Here is a 25,740-nt window from a genome sequence, read left to right as displayed (position 1 = left end):
GCATCTGCTGGGAATCTTACTGGGAAGGGAAAGCACAGAGTTTAAGCTCAGGATATAGGCATCAAAGATTAAGGGACTTAGCAAAGATAAAAATATTTTTCACACATGGGATATTCTTGTCTTTAAGAATGCAGAAATATTTTTTATACCAACAGATCAACACAAAAATGCAGGCCAATGTTAAAATATAGGCCAACTGAGGGAGACCATGGGAAGGGAGAGGCAAACAAGCATGGAACAATCAGCCCACGGCAGAGCCCGTGACAAAGACTACCAGGAGTTCTCATTCTGATGACAGATGCTGCATCAAGTCCGCTAAAGGAGCCCAGGATTACCTAAATCTACATCACACACACCAGACATTACTTACCTTGGGGTCCATCCTCCAAAGGTTGATGGTAAACCAGACAAAAGACTAATATCGGTCGTGGAACCTGCCTTCAGTCTTGCTCTTGCACATCCCAGTGACACATTATGTAACTTGGCACCAATAAAGGAACACAAAAAGCAATCAACCACCCAAGCAGTAACCAGTTGTATAAGTCCAAATCTATTCATGGACTGAAAGACAACAAGCTTCACATCTAAACCCCTTACAGACTCCTGTGCCTGAATGACCTGAAGCAAAGAAAATATATCAGTCAAAGGATGATCCTCTTTGGTAAAGTTCAAGAATTAAAAATAACATGAGAAGAAAAAAAAAAGACCTGCAGACCTGCTGCCATTTTTTTCTTTAGTTATTCTGAATTAGTTCTGGGATTTGCAATGATCCTTCTGTTTGCTCCTCCCGTGAGAAATGCAAGTTAATCCATTAAAAACAAAACAGACAAACACAAACATTACAGAACAGCTGACCCATACTACTTAAAATTCTGGAAACACAGAACACTTGTCATGGCTGCAGTTCATTCCAGAGCACAACCAGCACTGGAAGAAAAAGTAATTACTGCTTCCTTAATTCCTAATCTTCAGTGAGCATATAAATTTTCTAGCCACTCAGACAGCAGAACAAGCTCTAAGCAATATCTAGTTTTAAAGGATTAATCAGCTAAATCAGTTTAGAAAATAGGGAGGAAATAGAAACCTACAAAGCTTTTGCTGTTCATCACTATAGCTTTGCAACTTAGTACGGAGTTCCCCTCCAACAAGATGGGGCATCTGCATTTTCTATGGTCATCTCATAAAGCTTCTTAGTATTTCAGTCAGTTCCCCAGCTGTCAGGAGAAGATATCTTGTGTCACAGCTCAGGAGTGGAAGTTCTTGATTACTACAAAATACGGGCCAGCAGAAGTGGGAAGAGACTAAATTTCCCCTCTTCCCTCCTGCAGCTATTAAATTTCCCCAGTGGCAGTAACTCAGCATTTGTCAACCTAGCTGAATTTACAACAATTAAGCTTTGGATGCTAACCAGGAGTGAGCCAGACTTCTGTTAGATTCAAACTTACTTCAGTCATAGGCCTGACTGTGAAGGTACACGTAATATTGTCATTTTCCATCCCTACCCTCATAGGAATATGCACAAAGAGGAAGCTCCGGTTTTGTATCTCACAGAACACAAACTTGACTACCCTAACCCTAACCTTCATCCAATAGCTTAGGGAGAGACCCTGTCCCTGCACTCCAAGAGTCAAGTCAAGGCAAATCAAAGTACCATAAGCAGTCCTCACCTACCAGCTGATTAGATGAGACCTTCTGCAAACAGAGGTATCACTGACCACCTGCCACTTTATCAGTGACAATCAAGCCACACGTAACCTAGAAATCCCTAGCCTAAGCCATTAACTTAGGGTTGCATAGGATTGCCAGCAGAGTTGGGAAACTGCCGCCTTCTAGTCTAGCTCATGGAAACCTCAGCTTAACTTCACTCCAACCAGCCCTTCACCTGACAAACTCCAAATTCCTAATGGGGGCTCAGTGAGTGACACAAGGCACAACTGCTCAGGCAATGCGGCACGGAGAGCATCAGCCGCCCCAAATTCACTCTGCAGAACTTCGCCCTGCCTTTGGATAGAGGTCACCCGTGTCCCAGGAGCACAGCACACTGATGCTGGTTAGATCCAGAGCAGGAGACCAGCTACGACCACAGCAAAAGCTTTCCCATACCAGCCTTCGCACCAGGCACCACTCACCGCAGGGACATCCACCCACGTCCCCCAGGGACACACACCCGCCCAACACTTTGGAGAACAGCTGCCCACAGCACCCAGAACATCTCCCTCCCGGCACTGCCGCCCCCACGGACCCCGGGAACAGGGGCGGGAGGGGAGGAGGCGGGCTCTCACCTGGAGGAGCACGGCCAGCAGGACGCACAGATACACCTGATAGGGGCCCATCTGCCCCACCAGCGGGAACGCCTCCTCCACCTCCATCCCGCTCCGCGCCCGCCGGGCAGCGCATCCCCGGGGCGGGGCGGGGAGCAGCGGCCGGGCCCTCGCGGGGCAGCAGGAGGAGGAGGAGAAGGATGAGAAGGAGGAGGAAAGGGCAGGAGGCGCGATGGGGTGCTCGTGCGCAGGCGCTGGGAAGAGCAGCCAGGATGCGGCCGCCTCCCTCCCTCTCTCCCTCCTTCTTTCCTTCTTTCCCGGGCGCCCGCCGGGGAAGCGGAAGCGCGCGGGGCGCTAGCGCACGCGCACGGCCCGGGATTAAATAATTTGGGGTGGGAGTGCGTTCGGTGGGGTGTGAGGGGCTGCGTGAGAGAGCTGAGGGGGCTTGCGGGGGCTGTGTGAGGGTGGCAGCGCGGAGCTGCCTCGGGCTGGGCTGTGAGCGGGTGCGGGACTGGGGAGGGGGGTGCAGGTGGAGGGGGATGTTTTGCCTCCCGAGATGCAGCATCTCTGGTCCCAGCTGTTTGGAAAGGGAAGGGGCGGAGAGGTGTTACCCCTGGAGCTTGGGTTAGACCAAGGCACACGCTGCGGGCCGGAGGAGGAGGCTGCGCTGGGTCCGTGCTGGCGAGGTGGTTCTGGAGTTTAGGGCATCCTCCGTGCTGCAGCTTAGCTTTCGTCGTCCGGTGAAGAGCACATCCTAAAGAGCACAGTGAAGTTACAGTCTCTGTCCAGCGGGTTTGCACCTGTTAAGTTAGACATTAGGAAGAAATTCTTAACAGAAAAGGTGGAATCTCCATAGATAGTGGAAGGGGCTGTCAAGAAAGGTGGTGGAGTCACTGTCCCTGGTAAGTGTCCCTTAAGGACAGACTGGGCGTTGAACTCAGTGCCATGGTTTACTTGACGTGATGGTGTTTGGTCATAGGTTGGACTCGAAGATCTCAGAGGTCTTTTCTAACCTAATTGATTCTGTGATTCTGAACAGTGTTAGCCCTGTATCTGGGAAGCTGTACCCACATAGTGCACGCTGCTGAAGTTCTGTCAGTTCATGCAGGACCCTGAAGTGCTGACAACTGTGGAATATTCTGTAATGATACTTCATAGCATACCTGCTAGTAGTTGGGGGGAAAAAAAAGCCAACTGTGGCATAAGACTATTGTGTAGGTGCCACTAGAGACCATTTCTGGACGTACACAAATCTTGCTGTTCTTGATTTAATGCGTGGTGAGCACATGCCTTTCTCCATTACAACAGTCTCTACAAAAGTGTAGTTGTAATGTATTTTATGTAAAGCATTTGGAGAGCCTTCATTGTGAACATGTGGTAGCATTTCACAGTTAAAAGTAGTGGCTCTGGTTTGTGAAGGAACACAAACTCTGCTGCACAGGGAATGGAAGATAAATACATCTGAAATTCATGCAAAATGGCAGTGAGCTTTTCAGGGTCCATTTCCATTCTATCTGTACAATAAAACTCCAGGAACGTGAAACAAATGACTATTGAGACTTTTTTACCTTGTGGTACCAAGAAACAGCAGCAACATCTTTATGCTTGTGTCTTTTATTGTATGGGCAACAGCTGGAGAGAAAGGAAGAGAGTTGTGTCGTGAGATATGACCTTTAGGATCATGCCAGGAGCCAGGAAATAATACGATTTCCTTGCTGTAAAAATCTTGGCGAATTGACAAGCATCAAAGCAATTTACTCTTAATATGAAATTCACCTTTGCCCTAAGCACTTCTTTTCATATTTGAGGCTTAGTAGAGATTGATTAAAGGCAAAGCAGCAAAGGATTTCTGAAATGTCAGGACCTTTCTGCTGTTCACCCAACCGCAGTTGTCTCATTTTATTGCTCAGCTAAGATGTGGAGATGTCCTGGTGCTTGGGACGCTCTGTGTTCATCTCCCTGTATCCTTCTCGCTCTCCCAGTCAGTTCAATCACACTCTTTGGCAACCACAACTTTATTCTAGCTTGCCCAGCAACAGAGAGAACTGTTGCCTTTGCCATCAAGCCCCCAGCCCCTCCTCAACTCTCGAGCAAAGGTAAACAGAGCCGGGAAGGAGATGGTACTTGGCTCCCTAGGGTACTGCCTTCTGCATTGCTGTGCTCTCTGCAGTCCTCAGGCACTTCTCATCTCCTCCTTCTCACTTGGGACCTCCAGACTTGTGCCTGGGAGTTTTTCTTCCCAGGTTCCCTGCTTCCTTACAGCCACCCGAGCTACAGGCTCTGCCCTCTGCAAGGGCACCAATTAGAACTGGCAGCTCTCTGCTGTATTCACCTCCTCGTGAGCTGCCTTTCAGATGGTCCTCTTACTCTGCTCCTGCCATGGCTCTGCTGAGGTAACGCCTCTGACTCTGCAGCCCCCAGTCCTGACTGTACCGAAGTGTACATGTTGGTTTTAGGCACATCAACATGGTGCAACAATGCCCTGCACCTGCGGAGAACAGCTGTTAGGGAGCTCTCTCCTCTTGTGCTGCTGCTTCCCAAACAGAGTCCAGTGGACAACCGTGAAGATGATTAAGGGACTGAAGCATCTGTCATGTGAGAAAAGGCTGAGAGCTGGGACTGTGTAGCCTAAAGCAGAGAAAGCTCAGTGAAGAACTTCCCAATGTGTGTAAATATCTGATGAGAAGGAATGAGGAGGAGCCCAGGCTCTTCTCAGTGCTGCCTCCCAACAGGGTAAGAGGAAATGGAAACAAATTAAGAAACACTCATGGAACTCAATCTGAATACAATTATTTTTATGCATTTATCTATATATATTACTGCAAGGGTGGTCAAACACTGGAACAGGTTGCCTTAGACAGGTTATGGAGTGTCCATCTGTGGAGATACTGGACACCCAACTGTACATGGTCGTGGACAACCTGCTCTAGCTGACACTGCTTGAGCAGAGGAGGTAGACTAGATGATCTCAGAAGTGACTTCCAATCTCAACTATTTTATGGTTCTGTAGTTTGTGTGCCACAACTATGACAGAGCCTCTCATATTCCCACTTCATTCTAAACCTTTGAGATTTTGGTCACACCACCAAAAATGCCTGATTTTAGTAGGGATTTGGCTTTTCAGTTTTTCAGTGTAATCTGAATTGTTGGCAGAAAGGGTGGTATTTCAGGGTCATCCTGAAGGAGGGACTTGGCAGGAGTGTATCTGGGGGGGACTGACCAGAGGTATGAGGCAAGGAAGCCAGGCAGAGCATAGGGGGAGGAGATGAAGAACTGACTAGGTGAAGTAAAATACCCCTTAAACCATCATCCTATGACCCAAACATGCAGATCACCTCATGTCACGTTCTGCAATGTCCATATGGTGAATTTAGTGGGAAAAGAGCTTCTTCATCTTCCTGAATTTCACTGGCAATTGAAGGTGTCTGTCTGGTGAGGCCACTGGCTTTGGAAAGGATGAGATGTAATGTTTAGAGGTTTCAGCATTTTGTTGACATAATGATAGCACTGCACTGCGCCTGGCCAATGATCTGTCCTTGCTGGATCCCTCAGATCTTCCCAGAGCATTATTGTCTGTGAAGTTCATTAGGAGGAAGCAATTTGCTTCCTCCTCCTCCTCATTAATAACCATGTCAAATAAGAATACCCTTAACAATCCTGTCTGTGGGGGATTTTTATTTTAATGAGAGAGATTCAGGCTTCTTACTCAGCCATAAATATGGTATCCCCTAGACTCTTCCACGTGCTCCCAACCCCCCTCTTCTACTGCTTCACGGCTTTGTTTCTCTGTAGACACTTACACATCAAATTCATCTGGGTATGCCAAAACTGAGACAGGTGCATGGCTTATTTTTCAGACACATTCAGCCCTTTTCTATCTGTATGTAATGATGACCCAGAGCATTCAAAGCACCACATACACGTGAATGCAAAGAGATAACCCAAAGCTATGTTCCATTCCGTAAAAAAAAAAAAAAAAAAAAAAAAAAAAAAAAAAAAAAAAAAAAAAAAAAAAAAAAAAAAAAAAAAAAAAAAAAAAAAAAGAAAGAAGTTAAATCAGATATCTTAGGGCTAAAAACTCATTCTGGTTCATTGGCATTGTGTTTCCAGATTTGTTATATTCATTTGTAGTAGATTCTGACAATGGCTGTTAATTTTGCCTTAGAAACATAACCAATAATAGTTTGGAAAAAAGACTGTAAAAGGACTTTTGGTGCTCTCACCTTCGAGCAGAAGATTTCTTACCTGTTCAGAGTGTGGCCACACAAATTGTGGATTCAGCATTCAGCACAGCTGAGATCTAAAGATCTATTCCTGATGGAGGAAGCCTCAGCTTGTTCATGAGTGGACGTTGTAAGCTATGAAACTCCATAGCCCAGCCTGCTGTGGATGACAGAAGGTAAGTGGGTTTGAGTGAAGAATCGACAAGTACAAATTCATCTAAAGTTTATCTAATGCAAAGAGGAAACACCTCTGTCTCTGGAAAGTCCCTGAGAGGCAAATTGTTCAAAGCTGGTACCTGGAGGAAATACTCACCCTCTTTTCTGATATTCCTGCCTAAGCATCAGCTTTTGGCCATAGCAAGAGATGGGATTTGGGTCAAAAAAATGGGATTTCACTGTCCTGTTGCACAGCCACTTTTGTTCTCTTGCACTTCATCAGGTTTCCATCCCCTCCTGACCTCTATCCCCCTAACTCACAGGAGGTTTCCAACACATCATCTGAGCTGAATGCTGAATTGCAAATAACTGAGCTGTGACTGAGGCTGTGAGAACGGCACCGGTGGGAAGAGGTGGTGGAAACCTCTTCCATAAGAATATAAGAGGGTTATAGTTCATAAAAACAGTTACTGTTAAACAAGCCTGGGGCTAAAAGAGGCTTCCTCCTTTAGGATGAAAATAAAGCAGAGGTTCCTTGATCTCTTAACTTCATCTAATCCACAGCAAGATGACAGGAGCAATCAGAGGGTTGATGGTATCTGACAGAATGCTTGCCTTTGCTGGCCTCCTGTTATGGAAAATGAAGATTTTTCCAACCAGTCTAATCAGCTGCATGTTGCAGCTGGCTTACCACATAATACTGTGCAAAGCTAGCATATGGCTCATTACAATATACCCTGACTAAGTGTTCAGCCAAACAATCCACCAAGGCATTTTTGCTTCTCTGATGTGCTGTTTGCACTTTTTGCAAACAAAGCAACAAACAATTCCTTTGGAGGCAGTTTTCAATTTTAGATGAGGCTTGGGGATGCTGAATTTGCTCTGAACTGTGAATGATGTTAGAAGTTGATTCCCTCTCCCTTCCTAGATGGACAGTTGTCTGTTGCAAAACAGCTCCAGTTCAGGTTCCCAGGAAATCTGAGCTTGCTCACATATCATGTATCTGTGGCAGTGGATAGTTGCTCTCGAGATATCTCCCTCATGTCTTAAAGTGCACATTTGTGACCAACACCCTTCTTGGCCAACACCCTCTGTAACTCTTGATCCTGCTCAGTTTCCCATCACTTAGACATTACTTGTCCCATCCTGGGACACTGTGTTTTCACCACAGATATCCTCAGGGGTTTCAGGCTGAGCAAAGGAGTTTTTGAAGTACACCTTTGTGCTTAAACATAATAAAATCTTAAACATACAAGCAAAAAGAGAAAACAATGTAGTCCTAAGAGACAGGATTGGCCACTATGGTGTCTCGCCAGTGACTGAGACAGAGATAACAATGTTGAACATTAAGGTGAATGCTTGTACCTCAAAATGGTTCTCTTGAACAGTTTTGCTTCACTGCCTTGGAGAGAACCCATGTGTTCTTCGTAGGCTCTTTTCTTTCCAAGCAGCCATCATTTGGCTGGAATAGCGTTCATAATCTTGACATTTATACCGTTAATTCTCTGTCTTATCGCTAGCATGCAGAAGACTCATTTGGACCATGTCTCTTGCTCTGGAGACTAATGAAGTTCCCACAGAAGTAAGCAGAAGCACTTACAGGTGGTTTGTCTGGCAAAGGCAACAGCACTCTGGATTTGGAGGCAGAGAGGGCACTTGGCAAGGGATAGCTTCCTCACAATTTCTTCAAAATGCAAAAAAGCCCATTATAAGGACAACCTCCTGGATTTCAGCAGCTATTCCTGCCCCAGGTGTGCCATATAGTGCAGTACTGGTATTCTGTTCAGTATGTTTAACCCCCCCATCAAATTTCTTAACCACTGCTGCTGCAGGTTATCACAGCAGCAATCTACCCTTCAACAGAAACTCCAATCTGCAAAATAAGCCTTCTGTTCCTGTCCTGCCCTTGCAAAGGAAGTGCAATAACTTAGGAAAAACCCTCAGAAATGAAGGTGTAAAGACAGCAGATGCCAGACAGGTGCTTGTAGTCAAAATTAGCAGAAGTTTGGAGACCTAAGAGCACTGTGGCAGCAGAAAATCTCATAAAGCCCTTCTTGTCTGACTGGATGGGTTGTCACAGACTGTGCTATGTGGTTCTGCCTGGCACTAGCTCAGGGCTATCCAAAGTGTGATCTACAGAATGGTGTAGACATACCTGAGGCTTCTGCACAGAAAAGAGGAAGCATCTATGGGAAACAGGATTCTGCATTTTTAGCTCTAAACATGGGAGGAAGGGGATACTCATTATGTGAATAACCAGGATGCCACAGAGAGGTTTTCTACAGGTAATAGCAGGGCATTTCTCCAGCAAACAGGTTTGCACCTTGGAGGAGTTCCTAAGACGCAAAGGTCTTGTGGACTTCATTTCTCCAAAGAACCGTACTTCTTAAAGTGATCTTGGAATCCTGTAGAGCACCTACAAAAGATGTCTGCAAGGAAAGATCCTCACTTGATAATGCCAGGAAGGGACAGTGCCACAATCAGGGTTTCGCAGCAAAGAACACTTTTGAAGCTTGGGCAGCTAGGCTGTGGAAAAAGAGAATTTCAGGTGCTTCCCATTACCCAAGGAAATAGGAGGTTTCAATTCATTCTTTTGTTCAGACATCCCACTTCATATATGGGGAAAAGACACAAACCCCTTACCTAGCACAACATTCCAGAGAAACCGCTGGCTTTGCCCTGCAGTTCCCGGACACCTACAGTCAGAAGGATTTCTCAGCCATTCACAATCGTAGTTTTTATTTTTCCTTCAGAAACTTATAGTCTGGTGCAGGATATGAGTTAGTGAGAGCAATAAAGTGAAACAGGAAGGCAGTAATGTGAATCCACATGAGCGCACAAGGGTGTCCCTGCCCATGTCAGGGGGGATGGAACTAGACGATCTTTAAGGTTCCTTCCAATCCAAACTCTTCTATGATTCTATGAAGTTAGCTGGATTCAGAAAACATGGAGACAACAGGGTTCTGCCACTGAGGTTAATGGTACAATACACAAATGAGACAAATGCAGTGGCACTGAACTGCCCTTACAGCTAACGTGCTGAGAGATTTCCACAGGCACTCACTCAGGTAGAAAGAGGTCCCAGGGCAGGCTTTCAAATGGAGTGCATTTGGACTATATGGGGGCTCTGCAGCAGAGGTGATAGGAGGGGATGTTATGTACCCCGGATGTGAAAGCGCAGATGGTGTGATAGCTGATATTACACTGCCTTGACAGCAGGAAAGATGTGTCCCTGAATATATGCTCAGGACCTCAGGAAGCCTGGAGACCTCAGCTGGGACCTTCTTTCACATTTGGTGCAGGACAACCTGGGAACCACTGCAACAGGATGGAAATCCATCTGGGGTCAAAACAGCTTTCTACAGCTGTCTGTACAAAGAAACAACAAGTCTACATCTGAATTTTGAGGACACCAGAGCAGTACCAAGGCTGGCTGTACCACTGCTCACAGTCTGAACATTAATAGCTCTTTGGTGAGTCAGAGGAGGAACTGCTGGATAAAAACCACTTCAACCTCACCTCTTTATGCTATGGAATTACAACCAGATTTAACACAAGCTGAAATCACCCAGACACAACAGCTGAGCGTAACCATTGAAGTAATTCCTAAGATAAGCCTAAGAACAGGGCTTTGCAACTCAGCTGGGCAGGATTAGGGTAACTTATTTTCGTACAGGACAAAGTTTCAGAGAATCATAGAATCATTACAGTTGGAAAAGACCTCTAAGATCATCGAGTCCAAGTGTTAACCCAGCGCTGCTATCTCCACCACAAGACCATATTCCTAAGTGCCACATCTAGATGTTTTTGAACACTTCCAGTTCCCTGGGAAGCATGTTTCAAAGCCTGACACCCCTTCAGTGAAGAAATTTTTCCTAATATCCAATCTTAACCTCTCCTGGAGCCGTGCTTTTTATGTTTTTGCTCAGCACTCTCAGTAGTTGGCACTTCTGGCGAAAGAGCAGGGTGGGAGGGAGGCAAAAGCGAGCCCCTTTGAGGTCGGGGTTGGGGTGGGGGAGGCTCCCTCCCGGCCCCAGCGCTGGCCTGACGCGGGTGAAACAAATTTGAGGGCGGAACCCATCCACCTGCAGGGGGAAGGCACCAAGGAAGATGCCTAACTCACTTGTCAGGACAGGGGAGGGGGGAAAAACAAGCGCTAAACAAATGGACAGCTGGCTGTGTTTCCCTCCGCGCAGGGAACAAAGAGCGGGTGCGGCGCCGGCGGGGGCCGGGAGGGGGCGGCCGAGCGCCGCCGGGCCGCGATGCGCTGCGCGAACTGATTAATCGCCGCTAATTAGCCCCGCGGTCGGTGCAGACTGCTTAGCTGGAGCGGCATCCGAGCCTCAGCTCTCCTGGCTTGCCTCCCGAAGCATAGGGCGTGACAGCAACTTGCGCATCTCGCTGCTTGAATGAGCTGTTTAAGTAAGGCACGTCTGAAATTCTTGGGGTGGATGGTGTAGCCTGGATTAATCTTTGTCAGAATATCGGTATCAGCCTCGGATGTTTCTGGCGAAAGATATGCAAATTTGCCATTCAGACTTATAAAGACCTAGTTCTTAATTGCCATTACTATCAGTCACTGTGCCCATCACTATATCCTGCTATACAGGCACTACAGGAGCTGTAACAAACAGAAAAAGCCAAAGAACATTTTTCTACCAGAGATGAGAGCAGCAGCTGCTCTATAGACGATTGACCTACTCGACATGGCAGTGCTAAATACCAGTCTTACCAGCCTATTGTCACCTGGCCGCGACGGTCACATTATCCAGACTGCTGGGGAGTATTAGATTGACATAGCAGGTACAGAATAGTTGCGAAATTTGTTTATGTTGGCAAAACCTGGGAGAGGGAGAGAGATAGAATATGACCCTTCCCAAGTCTAAATCACATAGGTAAATTCCTTGAGGTAAATGCATGTGGCGTTTTTATGCATTTTTAAGTCTCTGGACCACAGCACAGAAGCAAATTTATCTTGAGTTAGCTTAGGCTGAATGGGAGAAATGCTGTCAGAAAACTGTAATAGTGGAATCTAAGTCTTGTGCAGCAAATTAGTACACTCTTTAAAAAGTCTGGGTGATGCTAAAATCTGAGAGTCTTGTCTTCCAAAAGAAGGATTTCTCTGCATTAAAAATACATGATCTTCTGAATCAATGCATTCTAGAGGAATTTAAAATACATCCAGCAAAAGGCAAACACATTTCTGGTTGTTCTGAGAAAGCATGATAGAGGAAAAGGAGAGCTTATTTCCACTAATATTTTTATCCTGGAAAATTGTAGGTGATTCCCTGGACAAACTTGGTGACTCTGCTGTACTCATTCCAGGACAGATTCTGTACTCTGTAGATCTGATGAAAATGTGGATGCCTCTCCAAATCTTAATGTTGCTGTTTTGAGGGAATTTCAGTAAAAGTTCTTCCACAGCTCCATGGGAGCGGGTTTGGATGTCCTACTCAATCCAAAGACTACGAATGCCTTGTTCCCATGGGTGCCCTACCACCACAGAGAAGGTCAATTCCACTCATGCTGGTCAGGGTGGGATATCTGACTTTGAAATTAACTCATTCTAGGATCTAACAAGTCTTGTTAATCCTTACCAGTATCATTAGTATGCACCTCATATAAAAGTAGCTGTAGTGATTCTCAACAAAGATCAGTATTGGCTTTACCACTGACCAGTTGCAGATACCAAGGGAAGACTATAGGGAATACGAAAGCATACTCCAGGTCCCTTTCCCAGTCTTCTTGCAATGTATGGCTGGTTCAACCACAGTTGATGCTTTTATGATTAGGAGATCTGGACAGGTTTTCTTCCATTGCCCAATGTTGTTTGGAATTTCTACCCACTTTTTTGTCCACTGTGTCCCGTAGCAAGGATTTCCACTGTGTAACTGCATGTTCTGTGAAAAGAGGACCTTCTGTTGTTATTCTGCCACCTGCCAATGCCATGTTCTTGATTTGGAAAAATGGAGGAAAGTTTACATCTTCCATGCCACTTGTAGTTCTATAAACTTTCGCAGAATCATAGAATTGTAGAATGGTTTGCATTGGAAGGGAAAAGATCATCTAGTTCCAACCCTCCCACCGTGATCTTCCACCGGGCTCAAAACTCCATCCAACCTGATGTTGAACACTTGCAGGGGTGGGGCACCAACAACTTCTCTGGGCAACCCGTTCCAGTGCCTCGCAACTCTTACAGTAAAGAATTTCTTCCTAATATCCAATCTAAATCTCTCCTTTTTCAATTTAAAGCCATTTCCCCTTGTTCTGTCTCTACATGCCTGTGTGAAAAGTCTCTTTCCAAGTCTCTTGTAGGCCCCCTTCATCAGGGACTAGAAGGTGCTATGTCTCCCTGAAGCCTTTTCTTCTCCAAGCTGAACAGCCCCAACTCTCTCCAACTGCCAGCTTTGTTGAATCTCTTGCTGTTCTTTTGGGACTGTGTACGGAGGAAGAACTATGTGGGGAGAGCTCCTTAGCTGGAAACTCAGGGAGAAAGCATGTAAAAGTTTCTCAGATGTGTGTTTTTCTGTGACCAGCTCCCAAACCACTTTGCTCAGTTCAGAGCTGGCTGTTTGGAGCAATCTGATTTAGGACTGTTGCTGTAAATGCAATAAAAGCTGGAGAGCACTTTTATTGCCAAAGGTGGCAGTGGTACTGAACTCAAGCTACACATAGTGCTCATATCTACGGATTTCTCAGCAAAGGTTGGAGGCAAGATTCTTGCTCCTTTTCCTCCTTCTGTGGGAGCTTTGGATTATGAGAACAGTCCATTCAACTGAGTTTGATGTCCCAGTCTAATTCCTTCTGATAGTAACAAGCAGTCAGAGAAGGTAGGATACACATTCCTTCATCCCAAAATCTGGACATCCACAAGGTGTACTTGTCAGTTGGCCCCAGACCCTGCATTTCTTCTTGGAATTGCTCTGCCCACCCACCCACAGATCTATCTCCGGGAGATGTGTGGAGGCAAGGGAAGAAGTTTCCTGAACAGGAGACCATTCACACAAGTAGCTCTATTACGTTCTGGTGACAAACAACATTAGGAGGAATCAACATCAACTCCAAGCCCCAGTAGGGAGCAGCAATAGAGAATTTCCCTACTGCTGTTTCCACTACTGGCATTCAGGGCCTGAGGCCTCCTCTTGGAGGCTGGGTTCACTCTCCATCACTTAGCTCCTCATTGACTCGAACTGCCAAGGAGGACATCTGGTAGAAAAGGGAGCTGATGCCTTTTCTGAGGCAGAAATGCGGTGTCTTTATTAGCAGCTGCATTTAGACTTCTAACTAATTTCATCTAGGCCACTGAACAGTTGGAGGATGACAGCAACTCCACTGAGTTTTGAGGGTACAAGTGCACCTAAAGGCTTGAGCTGTATTAACATGTTTGGCTGCTGTGTGACAGATCTGCCATGGGGTGTGAATTCAGGGATGGCATTCTAAGAGGAGCTGGCATTTTTGATCGGTTCGTTGGTCATGACACCTGAGGCATGGGTTTGCATAAGTCTCAGACCCTATTTCCAACGCCTTTAATGATTGCAGTCACTGAAGTGAGTTGTGTCAAGGGGGCAGGGGCTCCATTAGGAGGGATAAAGGAAGCACAAGTGTGAACAGCTGCGTTACTCTTCACTGGAGCTGGGATATCCATCCTAACCCCAGGGTGGGCGAGAGAAGGGGCTCCAAGCTTCTCAGCAGAGATTAACTTCCTCACTGCCTCACAGTTTATTTTTAAAATCCTCATGTGCAGGTATTGGGAACTGAATCCCACCCAATATTACCAGGTCTTCTAGGGGGTAGAGTAGAATTCAGAAGAATTTAGAAGAATTCAGAAGTTGGTTATAGGAGGCTTATGGAAATGGAGACCATGAGCAAAGCTGAGTTTTGTAAGCTCTAGGAGATGCACAGGGAGTCAGCAATAGAACTGGAAGATGATACAAGATCTTTTCACTTATGCATCTGTGAAATGGACTGCCACTATCTCAGATCTCGTTGCAGAGTCTGGGCTGGCAACTTTCCTGCAAGGAGGGAACCAGGGGTAGAAAAGTCCCAATAAAAGTAGATGCAGTAGGACAACAGAGATCCTGGAGATAAAATAAGGTCCCTACAGGGATTTGGATTTTAAATAATTTGTGAGATGCACAGGAAACTGGATGAGTTATAAACAGAGATTGTAGGGACAAGCTCATTGCTCAAGCAAAGAGAATCCTGATCCAGTTGATGCTTCAGATGTGTGCCACGTATTTTATACTGAGTGGAAAAGAAACCTGACTTCTTGGACTTGACTGCTTTACTTCCTGTGTGATATGTTTCTAAGGATCAGTTTATGGAGCTGAAAGAGATGCATGGAGCATGAATGGAACATGGTGCAATGAAGCTAACATTTCCATTTCAATTCCATAGCTTTTCCAGTACTCTGAATCAAGTACCTCTGCATGGCATAGTGTGGGCCTACCAGCTCATTCAAACCCAACTTACAGCTCTTAGCCTTGATATACAATTGCAAAAAAGACTCAGCTATTCTCAGCTTACTAAGAGGGACTTTGCTTCTTGTTACTTCACTGGATATTTTTTCATAGTCAAAAACTCCATGTCAGTTCAGCCCTGTTCCATTCAAGTTACAGTGCTGGGAGAGGGAAAGCTACCAATGTTTGCTTTCTGTACCAAGAACAATAATGTTGGAAGCACTAATGAAGAGTAGGAATGGTGTTTTCATAGAAAACATGTTGCCTAGGTTTCATCTGAGAATGCGAAAAAACTGTGGTTGACAGCTCTAAACTTGACAGGTTGCTGCCAAAACAGAAGCATTGCCAATAAAAGCAAGAGATTTGCTAAGAATACAGGCAGAGCTGCTTTTGCTCTTCCTGAGTGGAGAACAGTTGGGAAGTGATTAGTCCACAGTGCCACTTAGAACAACTTTATCATATGTGCCATATGGACTGTAACCCAAACTTCTCTGTAGTTTAATATTTGATAATAAAGAAATCAATAGAAATAACTTAAATGAGACAAATTACATATACTTCCATGTAGACTGAAAGGAAAAAAGTGAAACTGGAAATGGAGGGTCTTTTTCTTGGCAAAGATTCACTGCTAGTCTTACAAGCAAATAGTCAAGAGGTGAGAGCCACAGTTTGCTCATGGGGAGGGGAAAAGAATTAGCAATCAGCCAGCATGGATGATATACTTTCTGGGAAAGGGAACACAACTCTTGAGGTAGAATTGAACAGCCCCTTCTTCAAACCGTGCTACATCTTTAGTTACCTGAGCAAAGTCCTATGTTCTCCTCTGTCTTGTTCTAGCCCATCATGACCACTAGTTCAGTTATATTCTTAGAACAAAAAAAAAAGGAACCTCACTCCATAATTCAGACAGGGATCCATTTTTTCAACCGTTTGAAAATATAGATAATAATAAAGACTTTTCAGTTGAGTCAATTGAAAGCTGTGATTAGAGGCAGGTCAGTTTTATGCAGGAACCGCAACACTTGAGGAAGTCAGTCCCTAGGTTTTAGGTCAGGGGACTGAGTTTTTCCCTAAGCCTGGAAAACTGGGGCCAGATCTGGATGGTCTAAAATATTTTCACTGCACATATCAGAATGTACCTACTGCAACCCCATCCATCCATCCATCCATCCATCCATCCATCCATCCATCCATCCATCCATCCATCCATCCATCCATCCATCTTTATTGACTCAAAGTGAGACTTTTAAATGCACTAATTAATTGCTGATTTCTTTAGAGATTAAGTTAGGCTCATTTATGTTCCGCTTATCATCTGTAAATAAAACATAACAGCTACAAAGACACCAAAGGAGGGAGAAGGCAGAAATGGAAGAGAGAATGGTCAAGAGAGCTTCTTGGATTCAATTATTAGAAGTTTGTCCTTAATTTGTGCTATTCCAAATCATATGAGACTCTGGGATTTTTTTTAGATAGAGAAGTTGCTTGAAGTGATTTGAATTTACACTTAATTGAAGTTTATCCCATTTCACATCAAATGAACAGTCTCACGCCATGGTCAGTACTTCCTAAAACATATGTATTTACCTAGTGTCGATCTCAGATTATCCAAGCAGCACCAGACAAGCTGTTTTACCTCTGTGCCTCCAACAGGAAATAAAGCATTCTTCTTGCCTACATGCCAAGATTTTTCAGAACCTGCATATTTCCTTATTTTGCCACTGATCCAAAAGCTGCTTAAGGTCAATGCAAAGATTTCAAGGGCTTTACCTTAGTTAATAAGTATACTCTGAAGCCTTTGGACAAATAGCACTGTAAAAATGCACTGTTAGTACTACTGCATCTTACACTGCCTTCAGTGAGTTCTTTGGCTGGCAATAGTCCCACAGAATACAGACTGAGTGAAAGGCAAGTGTCAAGCATTTCACCCATTGTCTTCTAAAACAACTGACTTGTAACGCAAATTGTTCTGCTTTGTTAGGAATGGAGTGCAGAAACGCATCAGAAGTGTTTATTCTCAGGGTTATTTCTTGATAGGCAAGATGCACTGCACCCAGGCAGGGAGATCTAGCTTTTTTTTTACATTCTAGGTGGTGCAAGCCCAAAGAGAGCTACGCTAGTGAGACAAAGTATCCATATTTCCTAAGCACGGAAGAAGAGGCAATGACAGTTTAAAGCCAAACTCCTGTCACAGAATGGGAAACCTCCCCTTAGCCTCAGAAGTGCCCAGATTTATCTAATGAATCGGTAGCACATGCAGGGAACTGACTCAAACCTCACAAGAGCAAGAATAGCTCTGCAGATTGGCCACGTGACTCTGCTCCTTCTTTTAGCATTGTCCAAACTGCTTGCATTCATTTAGCCATGCTGATGAATGGTTGCTGGCTTTTGCCATTCATCAGTGCTGATGCTGGGAAACAATGTGGGGGCGCTTCTGGCCTTTTTGGTCCCGTTTGGTTTAACACTGATCTGCTCAGGTCTCTGTTTAGTGCTTAAGAGCCTGACAGGAATCCTTCTCTGGTAAAGATCCAGCACTAGTTAATACTGGAAAGGAATCCTGCCAGACAGAGAAATCCTGCAATGTTTCCTCAGTGTCTCCCAGGCTGTGAGGGTTTACCTCTTAACAAGATCGCCGAGATGAACAGATGCGCCCTGACCTGAAAATTCTCAGCATTTTGATCAGTGTATTAACACACAACACTTGAATTGTCAAAATTGTTTACACCTCCAAACACATTCCTTTTGCCAGGCTGTTGGAAGAAGTGTGTTGAATGTTTATACAAAGGCACTGACCTGTATGTGAGACTCAGATAGCTCTTTGGATCATACACCCTGTAATGTTGCTTATCAAAGCAAGACAGAGGTAGCAGTTCCCAAGTCTGAATTGCCACTCTGGAGTCACACCATCCACAAAATATTTCCTTCTGGCCTAGAAGAGGTGCCACATGCAGAGGATCCCCTGTAAGCTCATGGAAATGCACTGTGTGTGTTGGGTAAGCAGGGAAAGTCAATCATGCAGCTTCTCAGGCTGTTTCCCAGTGGTGGGCAATAGGGGCAGCAGTTATGGTCAGGTAGAAGTCAGGAATCACTAGAGTTTAGGGCACTTTTCTATGATCTGTTAATAACCAAGTTTGTCTTCAAATCCCGTTACAAAAGTGTGCTGCAGCATTTATCCTCAGGGCTGGCTTTGAGGGGCAGAGGTCGAAGATTTAAGTTTCTGTAGCCTGGAGTGTCCTTGAGAAGCTGCCAGTGTCTTAATTCTGTCCGTCAAGTAATCTACGAAAGCCATCGGTTCATCTCGGAGAAGATCCAGGGAACAAGGAAGCAATGGGTAACAATAAGGCATTATTAAACCTGGGCTGTTGGCTCGTTCTACCAGTGGATAGTTTAGCTATCAGGAATCAAAGGCATTGCTTCCAGCAGGAGGGATTTGCACGCACATCTGTTTGGCACTAATAAAGTAGCTACTAGACAAAGTGGAGACTCCAGCCTTTGAAACCTCTCCATCTGTTGTTTGGGGCTCAGGGCTCACAGTTCCTTGGGCAGCATTTGCAGTGATTTTGAGGATCCAGCAAAGGACATCTTTTCTGATGTGGCAGTGTGTGTTGAACTGAGAAAGAAGTATTAGAGGAACTGGTAAGTCAGTATATATATATACACATATATTTTAATACTATTTGTAAAAAGATATCTTCATTCCTAAGTAGACTTCTTCTCTTTTATGGATGGAGCCTTTCTAGTTCTTACCCAGGGAGCATGTAGCAATATGAAAGAGGATGACTGTTAGCAGTCCTGGGAGATCTACAGCAAGAATGAGACGACATGGAAAGAAAGTAACTTGCAGAAATGGTGCAGGGATAGTCTATTTCAAGTCTCAAAATTATGCACCCCAGCCTGCAAGGCAGTGTTCCTGCTTTGATGCAAACACTGTTGGTCAAGGAGCACATGGACAGAGAAGTTAAAGCTACTCCTTCCCATCTCACTGGAGGAAAAGGTTAAGTATTGAGAGAGATACACTTGTTGTGGGTACACATGTATGGTATGGGGAAACCTGTAGTGTATTTGGTGAGTACAGCGACCCCAGGGAAATTAGAACTGAGAGAGCTGCTTTTGGGGAAATGACAATATACAAACATACAATGGAGAAAAAAACATACACAGAGGAAGAAACATACTTCAGCAACAACAACAAAACTGTCACTGAGCCTCACTAAAGATCCCTGCAAGCCATCCCACATCTGAACTGAGAGAACTCCAGCTTGCCCAGAGACACAAACCCAGGCTTAGGGAAAGAGTAGGAAAGGCTGCTGAACCCATCCAAAGGCAGCATCAAAACAATGGCTGCTGCAGAAGAACAAATGTATTTGCAAGAGGTAGCACTTCTCATGAAGCAGGAGAGCAAACTAATAAATCATAATCCAGTACTCATCCCGCAGAAACAATTCAAGAGAGAAGGTGGATAATATACAGGTCATGAGCAGGTGTGGAAGATGCTGGAGAAACAGCACCATTTCACCTCCCAATGGGATATCTTCTGCAGAAGGAAAGCACAGCTGTGTAATGGATGGTAAAGTACATGACACGGGCTTCCGGTGCAGAGATTTCTGTAGAGTGATAACAAAGCCAGGAAGATTCACACATGCTGGGCACATCTCTGAAGACTGCCACTCAACTACCACTGTAGTAAGTCTGCTCTAAGATCAATGACCAATTTGATTTCTGCTGGACTGCTGACACAGCTGCCATGCAATACTAGCAAAAATGATAAGCAGGAAAATGAGCTGGGAGAAATACAACCGTGTGCTGATGATATGCATTGGCCAGTGAAAGGCAAATGCAATTCATTTTTCTGTACAAGAAACAGCAATCTTGAAACAGTTAAACACATCCTGATCTCAGGCAGGATTCAAAGGAAGCCACAAACATGCTTCAGAAAAGTCAGGAGCAAACCCACAACAGAGGGAAGAATTTCACTATTGATGTGTGCAGTGTACTAAAGCAAGGTTATCTGGGTACCAGCATCTCCCTGAAGGTTATAGACATGATGAATTAATTGTCTCTCTGGATCTACCACAACAATATTGGGCCATTTCTCCTGATAACACCGAGGAGCTGACTGCTTTTTATTGCTATGGAGTGGACCAGGCAGGACATGCCTGACAGCCTGTCCAGGAGCAGCATGACAATTCTGAAAAGGAGGGCAGGCAGGGAGCTGAGGGTGACCTCAACATAGGCAGAGCAGCATCTTCACTAACACAGGCTCACAGTATCTGAGCAGGGCAGAGTAGTGACAGACCACTCACTGTCCAGACAAGGTGGAGTGATGTGTCTGGTCAGAAGCAGTAGGAGATGGAGTCAGAGCTAAGATTTGGAACAAAGCTGGTTACAGCATAGGTCTGGTGTCCAGCCTTGAAAGGCAGCCAATAAGGCAGGATGAGGCAAAGGACACAGCTCAGGCTAGATCTTGGCACCCGTAGCTGGAGTTCTTCAGCTTATGGTCAGAGGATGTGTTGGTGGAGAGCCTAAAAAATGCAGGGCAGGTCAGTTAAAGTAAATTTTTTCCCTCAGGTCCTACTAGCATTCAGAAACACTCTTTTTGAGTAGTGAGTGTTTGAAACTTTCAGTTTGAAAACCTCAGGAAACAAGGGATGATCTTGCTTAATTTATTATATAGCATCATAGTGGAATGCTAGAACATCCTCACCATGCGTAAGAATGAAGAGGTTATTGTAAATCTTATCCAACACTGTAGCAAAATATGTCAAGAAGGTGAAAGCCCTTTGAGACAGATAAAGTTTGATATTAACCCCTTTTTGTGATTTGTGAGACTAATGAAGTAGAGAGTTCTGCTAGCCTTGACTGTCAAGCCAGCAAACCATGAAGAACATCTATAGTCTCCTAATGACAACATGAAGAGAAAAAGCCAGTGGCAGGAAGAGCCCAGATTGTATAGCAAAAATGAAGCATGCAGTCTGCTACAGTCATAACAAGAGATCATGATCATACAAGGCATTAAAATGATAACTTCTGCAAATGAGTGGACCCTTAGAAACTGAGATACACTAAGGATGTGATGGAAAAGAAGGATCTTATGAGGCAATGCAAGTAGATTCTGCCTACACCACTGAGAAGTGTACAAGCCCTTGAGCTGGACCACACACTATGTTTCAAGTGCAAATCTGGATATACACTTAAAATCAGATGTACCTTATGTCATCAGCACACACACAAGCAGAGTATGCCTTCACTGTGGGCAATGGGAGATGTTTCCATCCTGAGGCTGCCACCATGAATCATACACACCATCACAGTGATACCACACGGACAGTGTTGAGCAGGTAAGACCTCTGTTTGGTCCTTATGGTGCCACACACCACAAAGATCCCTGATAATCAGAGGCAGTTCAGTGTTGGAGCATCCTCATAGCAGCATGATCCGAGAAATCACAGGCTGGTGATGTACATGCTTGGAGCAGGGTGAAAGGAATGCACCACAGATTTTTGCTCATTTCCCAAAAGGGAAGACACCACAAAAGGCAATGCAAGAGCAGAGAGCACACCTGAAGAAAAAAGAGTGATGTCCGGAAATGGGTGCCCTTATAAGCAGCCTCTGCCATCAGCTTGCTTGATATAGGAGTGTTGGGAAGAAAAAGCTGTGGGAGCAGCAAGAAGGATCAGCTAAATAGATGCAGCAAGAGGAAGGAAAACAGGCACCTGAGAACAGCTAAAGTGCAAACAAGGGGTAGGAGAGGCATTCAAAGTGTGTCAAACTTGAAAGGCAGCAATAAATGTTCTTTCTAGATGGGGCTGTGCCTTGCTAACTGCAGGGTTTAGCAAGTCAGTAAACATTCAAATAAAACAGAGCACCAAAGCAGCTAAAAAGCAGACTACAGCAAGTTGCATGGGCCATTAAGGAGGGAGAGTAGGCTTGGAGGAGGCTAGAATTTGGAGATGCAGTAGGAAGCCTGTCCAGCCACATGCAGAGATGACTGCTGTAGCTGTAGTGCCTCTAAAACAGCTGTTGCCAGTGAAGCAGAGATTTAATCTTAGAAACATTGCACTGTTCGTTGTTGTGGGTCCTACTAAGCAGTGCATGAAGCCATATCTAAAGCTGCACTCCAAGTTGTACACATTGGCAGTGACCCCAGAGTGATTTAAGGCTCTCTTGCTAACTAAAACTGCATCAGCTCCAAGACAGGGCAGGTTTCTAGAAGAATCTCAGGTCTAAACCATACCAAGACCCTTGACTTTCCAGTTGCTTTGCTGTTTAGGCTGCTGAGGGTGAGCAAAGTGGTGTGATAAGACAGACTGGGACATCTGACATGAAGCCCCTGTCTCCAATTCTTTCAAAACAAATAGCATGCAAAAAAGGAGCAGGTTTTAACCAGCCTTGGTTTGCAGCCAACATGGGCACATGGTTAGCTTTAGCAGGACTGGACAGCATATGGCACAGCGACCTGGCTTGTTGTGAATAATGGAGTATAATAAAACCTGTCAAACTGCTATTGGCAGCAAGGGTGAGGAAAACTCTCTGTGCACAGACAGTTTGAGAAAGCCTACTTGTCACTGCCGTGCAAAATATTTCATGGCAGTAAATATACATTCATTAAGTGCCTCTCAGCCTTGGGTGTTTTAGCCTCAGTCCCTGAATTTCTACAAGAGTCCAGCACTACTGTGGGGATAGCAAAGTGGGGAATGCTAACAGCTGGGAAGAACAAAAAACAGGTGCATGAGAAGGGGAAGGAAAAGAAAAAGTGCCAAGAATCAGGTCCAGAAGCAAGAACAGCAGGAGGAGCTAGAAGGGGTTGTAGGAAGACAGAGGAGAGTCATGGCCACCAGCAGGTGTGTTGGCTGAGAAACACATGAGGGGGCTGCCTGGTGGCTTGGATGGCAGAGGGGGCAATGATGTGTCCTCAATCCAGGCAAAGGGAGGAGGAGGCAGGATACTGTTGGAGAGGGCAGCACTCTCTGGCTCTGTGATGGAGGAGAACTTTGTGGGTGATGGGAGGGCTGCATTTTATGTGCTAAAATCTGAAGGCAAGGAATCAACAAAGGAATTTCTTTGTAATTCATTCGCCCTGCCAGTGCCATCAGGGAAATGTGGAATGGGGAAAATGCAGCTCTTTACCTATAAAAGTTAATCCAGTGCCTGTCCCCCGCAGCATCTCTGCAGAGCAGGCGGGGCCATGAGGTGGGCTTGCAAGGCCAACTCCACTTGACTTGCAGGGACTCCAAGTCCCAGTTCCACCCCCAGCCAGAATGGATGAACAGAGCTCTGCAAGAGCAGCACAGGTCAAAATTAATCTTGAATTTTCATGTCTTGAGTCATCAGCCTGAGCTTTGATTTTAGGCTGCATCTCTGGAGAAAAGCGAGTACCACAGGGCTGAAGGGCAGCTCAGCTTGGATTTCTTTGTGCCCTGCAATGTTCTTCTCCCTTTGGCCTTGGATTTGTCAGAGCAGAACAGGGAAATAGGAGCACTGCTTAGTCATTACATCTGCTATTTCAAGCATCAGTCCTGTTTGGTTTTTTTTTTTTTTTTTTTTAAGAAAACATTGAAAGTACTTCTGTTACAACCTTAAATGTCTTTAAATGTTGCTACTACTGCTGGGGCTGGCTAGTTTGTAATATCAATGGCCTGCCTTAGCTGTGTTAAATGCACTTACATGGGAGCAATAGCAACAATCTGGAATTCAGAAAGTCTACAAACAGGCAGCCCTGTTTTAATTAGTTGAGTACAGAGACTAATTAATATGCAAATGAAGAGCTTACCAATATTAATCATCTGTTTTACTAGGCTGCTTTACTCAAGAGTTTCTAACAAATTTGCAGATGAAGTTTCCATGGCATTAAAAATCAACTAAACACCTACCTGAGAAACACTCCCTGCTTAATATAAGGGAAAGAGAAAAGGGAAAGACTGGAGCTTTGTTTTTGGGGAAGGAAAACAGCAATGACTGAAACTAATTTTGTCTTTGGCAAGTGTCATGTAGGCTGACTGAATCAACCATTTCCAAACCCTAATTGAAAGCGTTTCAGCAAGCTAGACACCAAAAAGCACTTGGACCAGTAGCAGCACACACATTTCCGTGTGTGCATATTTGCTAGTGAAGATTGACTAAAAAATTGCATGATTGACTAAAAGCATGATTGACTAAAAAATTACTGTCTACCTTGGCCATCTCTCAATAGCTGTCAACACCGTGGAACATAATCCCCAAGTACAATCAGGCTGGGATGTACCTTCTGTGTATTTTCCTATCTCAATTCCTGTTACTAATGCCTTAAAACACAATAACCAAAATCCTGCCCCGAGCTATGCCCTTCTTTACTCTGCTCACTTTACATCTTGCACCTCACTGAGTTGCAAGGTGAGTTTGGTGGAGCTTTTTGTCAAATTCACTCTCTGATTTTCATACTTTAGTTCAATGCAATTGCATATTGGTTCCCCTCACTGTCCCAGGGAGTACAAAATTCAAATAAAAAATGTTTTCATCTCTAACAAATCTGCCAAAGCATTTCTGTACCTCCTGGTTTTCTTTTCATATCCCTTTACTCCCGTGTTCCCTCTATTAAAAGCAGAACCTAAATTCCTGGTGTGATGTGCCCCTTTAAATGACTGATACTGTGAGAATGAGATTTGCAAATCTCTTCTTGACTCACAGGTGAGACTGAAAATCCGCCAGCAAGATACTTCAAAAAAATTAAAGACAGCCTTAAAAATGAATCCAAAACCACTGCTGATCTTCAGGGCCAGTGAATGGCGCTTGGCGGGTGGTTTGGATTAAAAAGATTCCTGAGGTTGCAGAGCTGGAAAATGGAAATAGCTCAGCAGCACCTGCCATCACTCCTGAGATAGGCTTCTCCCTCCCAGCTGACCACATGGAAGATACACATTTCATTTATTCAGAAACAAGACCTGGGCTGAGGCTGCCCTTGCTCTCTATTCACCTGCACTGAAGTAACAGTCAGTGGTGTATTTCCTTCCTGAGCTGGGGATACTGAAATGAGATGAATAGCTGAGCCCCATCCTGACTCCCAGCACCTCCTGAAAAATCCTGCTGCTGCTAATTGGTAACCAGTTTTCCCGTAGCTCTCTGTAACATGGAGAATTGCTTCAATTTTAGTTTTTGCCTTTAATGCATGAGCATTGCTCATTCTTCCTCATAGCACCAACTCTTTTCTCACTCCTTCCACAGTGCTTTTAGTTCCTGACCTCAGGAGCTCGAGGCAGTGCACTAGTGCCAGAAGAACACTGTAGATGGGGGGGGGTCTCACTGAGGTGTTGGTGGGACCTTGTCAGGGACAGGACAGAGGCAAAGGAGAAAGGATGAGCGGTGGGTGCATTTCTGAGGGATTTTATTGTGCCTGGAGGTAAAGAAGGGAAGCAAAGTGGGGAAGTGAGAACTGGGAGATGCCATGTTAGTGTGGGAGGGTCTGCAGGCTTTAAATCCACCTCAGGAATAGGGTTTAATATCAACTGCCTCACCCTTGCGAGTGCTTGAGCTCCAATATTCCTCATCCTCCTAATGATCCCAAATCTGGCTTTCATGGAAAGAGCTGAAGTGTTCCCTTGGAACAAGGACACTACCCTGAGTGGTTCAGCTCTTTCAAAGGGACTAGGGTGCATAATATTCATGCAG

At 44.9% G+C, this 25,740-nt stretch overlaps 1 protein-coding gene across 3 annotated transcripts in view; it reads right to left on the bottom strand.

Annotated features, from left to right (window-relative positions):
* Positions 1–2,430, bottom strand: part of SLC22A15 (solute carrier family 22 member 15) — a 67,974-nt gene extending 65,544 nt beyond the window's left edge. For 2 of the 3 annotated variants that reach the window (XM_027878886.1, XM_027878887.1), the window contains exon 1: positions 2,283–2,430. In XM_027878886.1, the coding sequence (XP_027734687.1) occupies positions 2,283–2,369 (87 nt within the window). In that variant the 5' untranslated portion in view covers positions 2,370–2,430. Of the gene's footprint in view, positions 1–370; positions 481–2,282 lie in introns of all 3 variants that reach the window. The other variant, XM_027878888.1, reaches the window with a different exon arrangement.
* Between the last annotated feature and the right edge of the window lie 23,310 nt (positions 2,431–25,740).

The sequence above is a fragment of the Empidonax traillii genome, unplaced genomic scaffold (assembly GCF_003031625.1).
Source record: "Empidonax traillii isolate 1590-97213 ecotype Southwest subspecies unplaced genomic scaffold, ASM303162v1 scaffold46:size3806547, whole genome shotgun sequence".
Taxonomy (NCBI): Eukaryota; Metazoa; Chordata; class Aves; order Passeriformes; family Tyrannidae; genus Empidonax; species Empidonax traillii.
The sequence above is the reverse complement of the archived record's forward strand: the minus strand, read 5'-3'. Positions and strand labels throughout refer to the sequence as shown.